General features: G+C 35.2%; 1 protein-coding gene across 1 annotated transcript in view; it reads left to right on the top strand.

Moving 5' to 3' along the window:
• Window positions 1–743: 743 nt before the first annotated feature.
• LOC118268579 (lachesin-like) overlaps window positions 744–13,490 on the top strand; it is a 32,370-nt gene continuing 19,623 nt past the window's right edge. The window contains exons 1-2 of the mRNA XM_050706276.1: window positions 744–938; window positions 9,314–9,411. Coding sequence (XP_050562233.1) covers window positions 881–938; window positions 9,314–9,411 — 156 coding nt within the window. The 5' untranslated portion in view covers window positions 744–880. The remainder of the gene's footprint in view (window positions 939–9,313; window positions 9,412–13,490) is intronic.

The raw sequence follows: 13,490 nt of genomic DNA, 5'->3' as shown, positions 1-13,490 counted from the left end.
CAAGACGAAGCTATGTCGTAAATAAATAAATAGGTTGGGAGTTATTAAAATGTAATGCTTAATTGATCATGAAATAATTCTAAATTATAGGTAAGTAAGTAGGTAGTTATGACTAGAAGTTTTGCTTATAGAAGCTGTAAAGTTTACGTATGTACTTATGCATAAAAGTCAAATATTGTTTATCGTCATTACCTATAAGAGATATTTGAGACCCTCTGTAAGTTTCGAAACATTTTGAATTTATTGAGTACTTCAAAATAACAAAGCATTTTGTTGTACGTATTTCTCTTTGAAATGTAGACGAAACAGCAATTTGTTTTATGTAAAGTTAATACTATAAGCGTCAGAATATTTCTTAAAATTTTGTCAGCATACTTATGTACCTATACACATAGAAATATTCAAATATAATATGGTAAAACCTTTTAAGTTTAGACGGTTTATTCGTTCCAAGAAAATGGTATTTTGTGCCTATGTACTAACGAAAAAAAAAACCTAAAAATGTAGTAACAAAGCTACGACTAACCGATAGAAAGCCAATAAAAATCTCTCGTTTGAAAAAGCTTCTATGCACACAAAGGTACGTACCATACATAGATGCAGTTTCAATTATTTTTAAAGGTAGGTACAGGTACGAACAGTGATAGTTTTTATTCAAGTGAAGTTGGCGCCTGCGCTGTTCTTGATTTCAGTTCCCATCCTGGTCTGGAATTTTGGGACCGCCACCGTCAGTGACGGTTTTGACTCCAAAGCTCTCTGTCGTTCACTGTACGGGAGCGCTCGAAGTAAAGTTTACGTAGTTCGGCACTCGATTAATGCTAATGTTTGTGAATATTTAATAATTATTTTTGTGTGCAAGTGTACTTTTAAAGTTAAAAAAATGAAAGTAGTGTGTTTGATTGTTCCTGTTTTGTTGTTTTGTATTGTTTATGCGAAAGGTAAGTTGAATATTTCTTGTGTATTTCTTACTTATTTATAGTTTCTTGGATGATTAGGTACTGATAGACAAATAATTAAGTCTTGTTTATTGATTGAGCGAAAGTAAAGGTAGGTAGGTGCAAGTCTGGTATCCCATCTAGCAATGACACGAAACCAACTTAAAAGTAAATAATGTACACACGCAAAAGATTGCCTGTGCTTATCTAACAAATAACTTAATTCAACACCATAAATATGCAGATACATTCTTATACAATATTTAGAACGTTGTAGGTATAATTTAAGATTACAATTATAAACCCTACCTCTCAAACTAGGTAGGTATAACTTGTACTTTGAGAAAACAGTGTTAAACAATTAATTATCAAGAGTCCTCAAATACTAGATTTTTTTAAACTTCCTCATTATTAATCAATATTGCATAAAACTATCTACCAACCTTCATAAACAGTTAAGTTTGAAACTAATACACTTTTGAAATTGAACCAGAATTTATACTTATAATCAAATTTTGTGAGACCGAAAAAATCGACTGACCCTATTTCGTTTATTGAACCTCCTCGAGATTTTATACAGTAACTTAGATTTAATAGGTCCTTAAATCGAACTTTCTTTCATCTGAATTCTCTCTAATATAAACCTTTACTTTGAGGATATAAAAAGTAGACGGTAAAAAGTACCTACTTAACTCTAAGGTCACAATTTATCTCTGAGATTGTTTGAAAAAGCCTAATTAGGTAAACGGCTTTAAAAATTAATTATGTTTATAAAATATGTCAACTTATTCGTCTGATAGGCTAATCGAAACTTAATCAACATCATCATCAGCCGGAAGACATCCGATGCTGAATAAAGGCTTCGACATTAAACGACAGCTTGCCACTTACATCCAATACATGGCTCCCCGCGACTCTTGACTATTAATATAATGGGCCGTTAGGATCACAGTAGGAGAAGGAACGGCGTGGTTTTTAGTCAGTAAGTAAGAGTCTGACACTCCTTCTCGCCTTACCCAAGGCGGGAGAAGTTATTGGATGATTTCCCTTCCTCCAAAAAAGGATCACGCCTATTACTTTTCAATAATATCGGAGGTATGAAGTTTTGAGCTACGAAGAGGTTAATTCTAATCATGGCTTTGAGACATGGTTAAGTATTTTAAAACAGATTAACATTATGTAATTTAACTATTAGCATTTATAACATCACACCTTTTTCTCCAATACCTAATATTCTTATTATTTCTACCATTCTACGCGAAACTAAAACTGACTGCAGTCAACTTTTAAAATAATTTCGCTAGTGTTGGCAATCTATTTTGCACGTGACAAAATAATTGAAATGTCACACGTATGAACTTCGTAGCTCGTAGCCCGTAGCTTTCGTAGTAGTTCGTAGCACTTGGAGAAATTGCTGTTTTAACATTTTATTAACTGACTTTCGAAAAAAGGAGTTTCTCAGTTCGACCTGTATGTATGATTGTGCGCGATTATCTTGCGTTTGGTTGAGCCGATTGTAATGTGGTTTACAGCAATTTTGTTTAGGAGGAGACTTAGGATAAAGTTTTAGGGATATTTTGAAATGATAAGTATATTAAAATGCAAACCCTTCATTTTTATGTGTTTTAAAACGCTGTTATTACTTTCATCTGTATGTTTACTTAATAATAAAACACAGTAGGTAGAATATGTGGGATCCTAAAATCATACATTGCATAGAATTCCAGGTACAGTGACGCTGACGAGCATATTGCAATATTTACTGAAAATGTGTGATATAGATAGATACTTTGGCTACACTCGTGTTCATATTTACAGTGGGTACCAAATAGTAGCTACCTACGAGTGAGTGTAACGATCGAAGCAGTGTGTAAAATATGGTTTCCTATTCGAGGCGCAAAATAGATATTTAAAAGACGTTTATACCTCTGTCTGTTTTTTTAATACCTGCCATTTTTTTCTGAGCCATAGGTACCTATCATTCAATTTAAAATAAAAAAATCCTTTTACAAAAAAATAACCCGTTTTGATTCTTTTAATGTTTTTAACCGTAATGTTTTAGGCAATGTTTGAATGATACCTAATTCTAAAAAAAAAAAACGCAGATGTTAAAAAACAGGCTGTATTGAACAACATTTAAGCCAACGCAAACAACCACTACCTACAATATTGTCCCGCAGAAACAAAACCTGATATAAAATAGAATAAAAAGAATGATTTCAAAGTGAAAAGGAATTCCTCAACACCTCAAAGACAAAGAAGAAATATTTGTTCAATGTCTCCTCGATTTTCCACATTACAACCTTGGGAAAAAGGTCGTGTTTTGTGGCATACCTTCACCAGTTACCCCTGAGTTTTGCCGCATATGTTCAGATCCTTTTACAACATTACTATGTCGGTTTTTACTTACTTTTATCAGTTCAGTTTAGATTCGATATTATGATTGCATTGAACAGTAGTTTTTGGTAAATGTAGCCTAAACTATGTTATTTAAGCTAGCTGAATAAAACTAGTCACTGAGCTGATTAATTACCTATTATCATTCGTCTAGTCGTTTGCCAGTGTCATCTTACTAAAATTATAATTAATGCAAATGTTTGTTACTTTATTACTCAATCGCATCAAAATGGCTGAAGGGATCGGGATGGAATTTGGAACAGGATTAGATTCTGGTTTGAAATAACAAACAAGACACTTTTTATCTCACGAGACCGCGGGCGAAGCCGCTGGCAGATGCTAATATGCCATAAAAATTTAAGTAAACAAGACATCTTCCATCAGTTTCAATAAGTAGGTACTTAGATCATGTAATACTAAATAGATCCTTTCCAAAGCAAACATAATAAAGCATGTCCTACAAATCCAATATTTAAGAAAAATATCAAGACGATTCATAACATCACAACGTTAATAGCAGAAACTATTTATTCAATGTTATACTAACAGGCATAAATATCATATTTATTGGAAAAATCATACCTTTATTCTATTAGCCACGAAAGCGGATCCTTTTGTAATAAGATCTTGAGGTCACGAGAAAAATAAGAAGGAATAAAAGTTAATGCAGTATGGATCTTATGCTAGTTACGATATGGTGTATTTTGTTTATGTAAGTGCTTATAAATATCGTTCCGAATATAATGGAGATCTTTGCTTTCTCTGATTGCCTGGTTGTCGATTTTTGATAGCTGTGTTTTGTCAAATGCGTATTGTGATGCGATATCTATTTCGCTGAAGATTAAATTCTTATTGAATTATTTCTCGGAAGGTCTCAAGTTTATCTACTTATTTATTTGGGATCGTTTGAAAGAAGGGCCCTTGAAAACAAGGGATTTGGATTGAAATTTCCATACATAGGTGAACACAGCTCCGTAGCTCGTAGCTCGTAGCCAGAGTTGTAGCAGTCGTAGCAGTTCGTAGCCCTTGAAAAAGCTATATTTTTTAGTAATACATTATACCCTTGCCATTAAATTTTTAAGGAAAATCTAACTAAGCTGGATCAAAATACTTATTGCTTCTGATAAGTAGGACCAATGTTTCTGATTTTAGATTTCGAGGAAATATTGTTATCTTTCGATTAACGATAAAACCAAGGATGACTAAGAAACGCCAAGTGGTTAGCCACTTTCGTCCTCGTGGCTTAAATAATAATTAAGTACCTATCTATTCTAAAAAGCCTTACCAATTTTTACCTACTTACTTAAAAAAATTAAAAACAAAGAAATTCCTCATGAGGTGAGCACTTTTGCTTTAGTACATTCTACTTTAAGAAGAAATATAATTAATAATCTCATTTTAAATGCTTACTAGTCTTACTTTACACGTCAATCAATGCACTTCATCCTATAAAGATTTGCTCGAACCTTTTTGAAAAGATTCTTTATTATAAAAACAATAGTAGGACTGTACTTAAAATGAATGCTACATATTGTATAACGTATTCCCTTAAGTTTACTTGATCAATATGCTTTATGTGCTCTTGAGGATGTTTAAAATTCATAACTTGATAATATTATTTTTGAGGCAAGACGAAATCTCCCGATGCTCAGAATAGTCTTTTTTAAAAAGGGAAAATCATCCGATGACTTCTCCAGCCTTGGGTGAGGCGTGAGGGAGTGTCTTACGGAAAAAACCCACCCTGTCCCTACTCCTCTTCAAACCGGAGCCCCGATAAACCCGCTAGGTAGTCCGCAGCTCTGGATTAGGCATCAGCCTTACTAGACCCCATCTGTGGTGGTCTGATGGCTCTATGAGGCCCGCATTACTTACGGTCGAGTCTGGTTCTGGTCGGGTAGTGAGCGCGACGCGCCGTTTTCTTAATATGTCTTCTTCAAGATAATGTCTCCTTAATATATCTAGATTATTAAATACCTACAAATAGTTTTACTCATACCTATAAAACTAATTGATAATAGTCCAAAGGGGTAATTGTTGAAGTAAGTATAATGGCCTTAGTTATGCGATACTTAGTTCGGTTTATGATAGTTTGTAAGTTGAGGCCGCGAATGCTAAGTTGGGAACAGTTCGGAAGGAAACAATTTAAAGTATCTATAATACTTCGCAACAGATAGGGCACACTGCAGCCGAGGTAAAATCATTTTTATAAAGTTTACAAACTTTCAAAGTGGTACTTCGATGTTCTTGTGATTTCTTCTCGCCTCGGGCATTTTTACTTTACCTAGAAGCCTAGAGGTAGACACTGAGTTTTGAATATCAACTCTTTTCTGATTAAAGTTGATTTGATGTCAATGACTACTTGCTTCCCAGAAAGTTATTAAGACAATGAAGTTTTATAAATGAAGTATTCACACCTGATTCCAATTAAAATTATTTATTGCTTTCCTTAATGTGATATATATAGTTCTTATATATTATGTGGGTAACAATTATTAACCCTGCCGGCCACGCAACTTAAGGACTGATTTATCAATTATGTCTAAAGGATAGATACATTCGTGTCTATAATTTTATTCTTTCAGATTAAATATCTATAGAGAGACGTTACAGAAAGAATGAAGGTACTAAATAATTTGCTAATTTCATAAGATTTCAAAGATTAGTTTTTCATACATATGTACCTAACTACCCCATGAATGTCTTGTACTTGAACCACATAGAAAACCAAGCTCACCAGCTCAAAACACAAAAGAAAAACAAAACTACCATCTTTACAACCTTAGGCTTGAACTCAAAACTTAGTGCTCCACTCTAGTAGGTACTAGGCTTACAAAGCGGTCCAATATAATTAACTTTCATAAGAAAGATGCCAAACTATCTCGTTCTACTTTGTAAGAAAGCATAAAATTCATTCTTTTTCATGTCCCATGAACATTGGAGTGACACTTGTAGATGTAAAAATGTTATTCGTTGAATTTCTCATCTCAAGCGAATGTTAAAAGAAATTTTATTTTAATTTCGAACTCGTAAGGTTGATTTTTAAGTTTATTTATTCATCTATCACTTCATTCCAGTGGTTTAGGTACTTCAGAGATATATAAATTAATTAAGTAATTATATTGATCTACTTAACAGATGACGTTCAAAAGAAATCATATTAAGTGAAACAAGCCATAATAGTTCTTGTTCTACCTATGCTAAGATACAATTCAGTCTGTACAGTACCTAGTTTTGAGAGAGTGTACTTTATCATTTATCAAGACAGTATTATTTTGGGGCAATAAGGCATCCAATAACCAATAGCAACCTATAACAATTTATCTTTATTTGTTTCTAATATTTCTCTATACTGTCTCTACTGTCGGGCAAAGTATTACTAAACTTCTTTCGGTTTTTCCAAAAATTTCTCAGTTGTAACACGAACTCCGGAATTATGCCTAGAATATGGCAATAGACTCACCTCCTATAACAGAAATGGTGAAAAGTAGGTGTACATTGTATAGCGGTATTACGTGCGGTAATGAACACCTCTGCCTGCCCTTTCGGGGATAAAAGGCGTGACGTTGTGTAGTTCTCTATACTTATATTTCTAACTTCAAAATAAATAGCTGGCTATTACGAAGTACCTATCAATAGTCGTATTGAATATTTTAAAAGTAAGAAATTACATGTTTCAACATTTCATTCCTCGTTTTATTCTCCTACGCAATTGTTTGGTATTCCAAAAATAAGGAGCTTACAGTATTACGAAAATTATTACAATTTGTGCTCAAATTGTACGATCGAAGACATTGAAATTGCTGAGCAAAGAATCGCAATTCTCTTTATAACAAGCAAATGAGATACCAGTTACGTCGTATATTGTAAATACATACATACCTATGTACTTTGTCTGTATTATTGTATTATAGCCTGAGCCTACGGAGACGCTTGCGTGAACAATATTTGAGCGCAAAAACGCCTTGTTACTTGTTCTAGATAAAATGTAGAATTAAAACGCCACATCAGTCATGTCCTAAAAGTCATCATTGTCACTTCATCACGTCATTTCAGACTCTGATGGCTTCATAAGTAATACAGTAATTAAATATTTAGGGACAACTATTAGGTACATGTGCAATCATTTATCTCGTAAAAGTATTTCTATATTTCAGACTCAATTTATAAGTAATACAATAATTAAATATTCAGGTAGACTTTTTTTCCTGCATCTCATCCACTTATCTCTCGCTTTTCATTTTAAAAGATATCTTTCAGTAACTTTTAAGCCGTCAAACAAACGAACAAGACATTTTCTTTGCATAAGATTTCGTTACATGTACGTGTGTATCCACTTGAGATACCTACTTACCTACCTACGTATATGACAGTCTGTGCCAGGTTGTATAATTGCCAGCAGTACAGCAAAGGCATGATAATAAATCACCTCGTTTGTGACGTGAGAGTTGCTAATTTAGCTATTTTATCGGCTTATGTAGGCATATTTTATTTTTATCTAACTTATTACATGGCTTACTTTACTAAACAAGTTGGCATTTTCCTATTATTGCTTTTTACATGTAGCCGATGTTTTCCATTTGTCTATATTGTTAAAGCTACTTCCGCGCGGTTTCACTCGCTCTGCTTGGCTCCTATTGGTCATAGCGTGATGTTTTATAGCTTATAGCCTCCCTCGATATATGCAATATTCAACACATAAAGAATTATTCAAATCGGACCAGAAGTTCTGGAGATTAGCGCGTTCAAACAATCAAACTTTTCAGCTTTACCTATAATATTAGTAAGTATAGATTACCACTCAATATTTCGGAATCTGACTTTTTGGATTAATATCTAAAATGTCTGTCAGTTAACTGTTTATCTTGCTATATAATAGCACGACTAATCCCAAGAATCTTAGTAGGTGTAACATCAAAATGAAGTACGTAGAGCAATCACTTAGTCTTAATTACTAAAATGTTTATTAGTAGGTACAGGTACAATCAGCTAATTACTCGTACCTATCATATACACTATCTATATAAATATAAATCAATCGCTGTTCGCTAGTCTCGCTAAAAGTAAAAAACGTCTGGACCGATTTGGCAAATATTGGTCTTGTATTAGGTATTTGTGGAAGTCCAAGGAAGGGTTAAAAGGTGAGAAAATAATTTTTGAGGCGGCATGAAGTTTGTCGAGTTTGCTAGTAATATAAAAAAAGATTAATTGGTTGGCAACCGATCAATAGTTACAGATGATAATTATGGTTTCGTCAATAAATATGTAACATACCTAACAATTTTCAATGTCTCTCTCTGTTTCGAGACCATTTTTATTTTCTTCATACAACTTCATAGGTACCTACTAAATAATTTGGCTGTGACACATGTGACATATTCACGTTCTAAATTCCTAAGTCACCAGGTTAAACAAAGCCGTCACAAAGATGACAGGAGCGCTTATCTCCAAGCTCAGTTTCTCTTGAAGCGTTCAAACACCACTCTGGATTGCCTGTTGTTAGTTAGCCACAGTGACTCTGGCGGAGTGGAAGATTAGACCTGTACCGTAGGGGATCTAAGTCAATCAGGAGTGTTGAGCCCACAGTCTTTGTAAGCGGCAGGCCTGTGAATTAGGTGTGAGCTTGCATAAGGTCGCAAGATACATTACATGCAATTGAAGATTTGGCCGATTTTATGCATCATTGAAAATATGGCTACTTTCCTACTAGTCAAATTCAATATTTACTTTTTATCAAAACGTCAAAAACTACATTTTTATGAATTTTGTATGAAATAGGTACACACAACATTTTTAGACGACCAATATTCTGTACGCTCAATTAAATTGATTGAATTATTTTTTTTGTAGCAAATTCATTTATATAAAGTCAAAAAAATAACGTACGAGAATTTTTAAGACGTTCCTACCTAATGATTTCGTTGAATCTGTGATTTAATAATACTCGTACATAAGTAGGTACTTATGTTTCATATTTTTTGCAGATGGACCAACATTCGTCGGGCGGGAATCGAACGTCACAGTCGTGTTGGGCAGAGATGCAACACTCACTTGTAAAGTGGAGAATTTACAGAGTTACAAGGTAAATGTCATACTTAGCTATGTAGTTGAGGTTCTAGTAATAGATAATAATGACCCTTTTTTGAGGTGGGAAAATCATCCAATGACTTCTCCCGCCTTAGATGAGGCGAGAGAGAGTGTTAGACTCTTACTGACTAAATACCACCTCGTTCCTACTTCTGCTTTGAGCCGGAGCCCCGGTCACCTGTGACGTTGTCCGCTGCTCCGGATAGATAGATAATAATGACTTAGGTACCTATTTTATAGGAGCCTGCTTATACTATTTACATTATATTATTCGTGGTAGTAAACTGTTTATGGAATAAAATGGACTATTTCACTCGATTTACATGTAATAATCTGATTATTAACTGAATTTATGTGCTGAATAATAATATAATGTCCCTATCGGTATCGATTAGGTATATTTGTTTATTTGTGTGCTATTGGTACGTTGTGAATTTAGTTCGTGTTTTGTTAACTCATTTCAGTGGTAGGTACTAATATATGTGTACTGAATTTGTAAGATGATCTTACAAGAATTAAAAATATACATTAATCACTATTTATTTTCTCTAAAACTCGATAAATATCATAATCGCCTTTTAGCGTGTTCAAAAGCTACACATTAGAAGTTTAAACATATAAAACGATTTATTTATTAAATCTTATCTATCGAAATACAGTAGAATCGACGACTAGACATATTTTTTTATTAAAAACGTTGCGCCACACTAGGATTTTCTCCCATGTCATGGGTTTGTTTACAAACATACAAGTTCACATACATATGACACCCAGACCCAAAACAACAATTTGTGGATCACACAAGAAGATGCTCCGTGCGGGAATTTAAGTCTTTGACTGCCAACAGAAAACTCTTGAAGGCAAATCCTCCGCTAACGTCGGTCACCGGTGACCACCACGGTGTTCAATGTGTTAATCCGCTACACGTTATGCGGCAGCCGGTTGCCCAGCCACCGCGCCAACTGTCAGTCATACATTACATTACAAAATCCTGTCTAACCAATCAAATGGACAGGAAAGCAGGAGATACCGTTGATGATCCAATATTACACCTTTGAGGCCATTCGGTCAGGCCGCCCCATTAGTTAGGCTAATAGTATCCATTAGTCATTTCCCTCTGTAATGCGTTACCATTCAACTGGCAACGCCTGCTTCGAAAGGATCTGTCTCTAAACTATGCACTAGTGAACCAGGTAACTATGACGTAATATCTTCCTCATTGGTCTCAAGGTTACTAACATTACCTACTAAGCATTTGGTCAATAAATTAGTAAAAAATACATTTTTTGTAAGGCAACGTCACCCCTTTTATCCCCAGTAGCGGTAGGTTACCGCTATACAATGTACCATCCACTTTTCACCTTTTGTGCTGCATAAGTCACATGTAATAATGCGGGTGAGCCTATTGCCATATACTGAGCACAATTAGACACTCCAAGCTATTACTGAAATCAGATTACACGAATAATACTCGATTCCGCAAACATTGAAATTACGAGTAATTTCACCCGTGTTTTCTTGTCGGACAAATACAATTGACTGCACGGTTGGCACGATGGCTGGGCAACTGATTGCCGTGCAACGTGTAGCGGGTTTGGAAGCAAGTATAACAGCTCACACATAGGACCCACTTAGTTTTAAGTCAAATTTCCGTGGTGCTTGGCGACTGGGCTTCTCCCAGTTGTGGAGTCTCTTTGTGCCTTAAGGCTTAAGTCATTCTGTCTCCTGCATTAAATTCACCGAGGGAAGTGGAAACTATCGTTTTCTTTTCTTCTCCTCTAATAATATCTTCTGATTTATTTCGTTGCGGGATCCAAGACAGTCATTCATGTCCCTGGGACGCGCCGGACTTCAATGTTCCGGTGTTTTCATGGTTGTATCTACTGTAGATCCTGGCTTACAGGAGTTGCAGCGGTATGGGAGGTTGTGGCGGGCTTGTCCCAAAAAAAAAAAAAAAAAAGCTCTGATATCAAAATTCTCAGTAGCATAAAGTTTCGAATTGTGACTGATGTTATGACGTCAATTGGTAATCTCGCCTAAAAGAAAATACAGAACTAAAAGGAATTGTCTTATTCTTTATTTATATCAAACTTCTAGTAATTATGAGCGTGTCATGTTATCTAGGTAAAGCATTAATAAATACCAGGGAACGTATTTATGTCGTGTAGTATTTTATTAATAAGGCTCCTTAGTTCTCGGAACATAGTAATTGGATGTTGATTCTATTCTAATACTCGGATAAATACAGAAAGTATTAGGGTGCTTTTACAACAGAGATGTAGTTCAGTTGTAGCTAAGTTGTGAAACTATGTGACAGTTGCCACGGATACTAACCACTACTACCACGGATGCTTTGTAGCTTTTCGATGTTGTATGCGATGTATCGATAGTAGGGTAACCATCCATAGCACGCATCTTTCTAAAAAACATAGCTTAGCTGAATCCGTTTCCACCAGTGCTAAACTAAAAACTGTGTACCAATGAATATGATTGGTGAAAGCCAAACGCATCCACAGCAACGCAGCACAGCACGTTTCTGGAGGTAAATCACCCTTAGATTCCTTCCTGGAAGATGGATCAACGACCCTACGAATGCGGAAACCCTAATACGAAGACGGAAACGGAGATATGATTATTTTTGACTAATAAATAATAGATGAGGATATTTTCGGAAGTTATCCTATGTTAAACTGTCAGGATTCCAGGCAGAATTTTGAATGCTTAGCCAGTTTGGTCGTTAAGATGATGAAGATGTCTATTAATCGCCTAGGTGTGAGAACCAAGGCCTATTTCATATTCTGTAAACGTCATTGTAACATTGAAGGCATTCATTTTTCTAGTACTTAAGAAGTATCATTATCAAATTAACGAAATTCACTGGTGGCAGTAGGCCTTACCTACCTAATGACTTCCGTGTCAGATTCTTACTGACCAAAAACCACCCTGTTTCTGCCCTTCGAGCCGGAGCCCCGGTAAAGACGCTAGTCCGCAGGACCAGGCATCAGCCCTTCTGAGCGTCATCTGATCCAGTTGGTCCTAGCGACCTTTATCAAGTCCTCTGACAAACATACTTTGTCCAGTTACTTATTGGCTCTTGAATTTTGACATCTCGAAATACGACCAAAGATTCTATTACTTTCGAAATCAACTTGATAGAAACAGCCACAAGTTCCAAAAATAATGTTAGTCTTCATTCCCTTTATTAGATTTATTGAACCTTAGTACAGTTCGATTTTCTTCTGTAAATAAAACTTATTTGTAATTCGTTGCTGGAGATATTTCTCGGAAACCGATGATTGAATAATATTCTATATTTAGAACGCTTCAAAAGGTAATGTTCGTTGTGAGTGTGCGTTTTTAAGCAGTAGCCTTTTCAATGCGTAGGTAAGTTTTTTTTCTTATCTACCTACATTTCTTCGCAGACAGACAATAGACTCATTCAAGTTCGTAAAAATTAATGATGTTTTATATAACCTGCCTGTTTTAAATATTCTCACGTCTGGAAATATTTTCACAAAAATCTTTGTACGTAGGTAGAGGTCTAGAGATATATTTTCGAACATTCACTTTTCTCCAGTTATGCTTTTGGCAGAGGCGAGCCTTTGTTATTCAAAATTCCAGATTACGTGCTATTACTAAGAATTATTTCGGTTGAGATTAAATTAATTTTAACTCTGAACTACCAAGAATTTCAAAATCAGAAATTCCAATAATAAGATTTGATTTACCTATTAACTTAAGCTGGGTTTCGGTTAATTTAAGATTAGCAACGCGAACCATATCTTACTGTTACAGACGTCCAGAGGCACGGTAATTAAATTAAAATAGTTTTTCTATAGGATTAGAGAGCAACCCTAAGGGTGCTATGAGTTGTGCTATGTTTACCAATGAATATGATTGGTGGAAACCAAACGCATCCACAGCAACGTAGTATAGCACGTCTCTGATGGAAAAACACCTTAAGGATCACTAACCATCAGTGCCGTCCATAGACTGCGGACTACCTAGCGGGCTACCGGGGCTCTGGCTCGAAAAGCAGGAGTAGGAACGGGGTGATTTTAGCGAAAGTGTCAC

The sequence above is a fragment of the Spodoptera frugiperda genome, chromosome 29 (assembly GCF_023101765.2).
Source record: "Spodoptera frugiperda isolate SF20-4 chromosome 29, AGI-APGP_CSIRO_Sfru_2.0, whole genome shotgun sequence".
Taxonomy (NCBI): domain Eukaryota; kingdom Metazoa; phylum Arthropoda; class Insecta; order Lepidoptera; family Noctuidae; genus Spodoptera; species Spodoptera frugiperda.
Note: the sequence above shows the minus strand (reverse complement) of the source record. Positions and strands in the feature narration are given on the sequence as shown.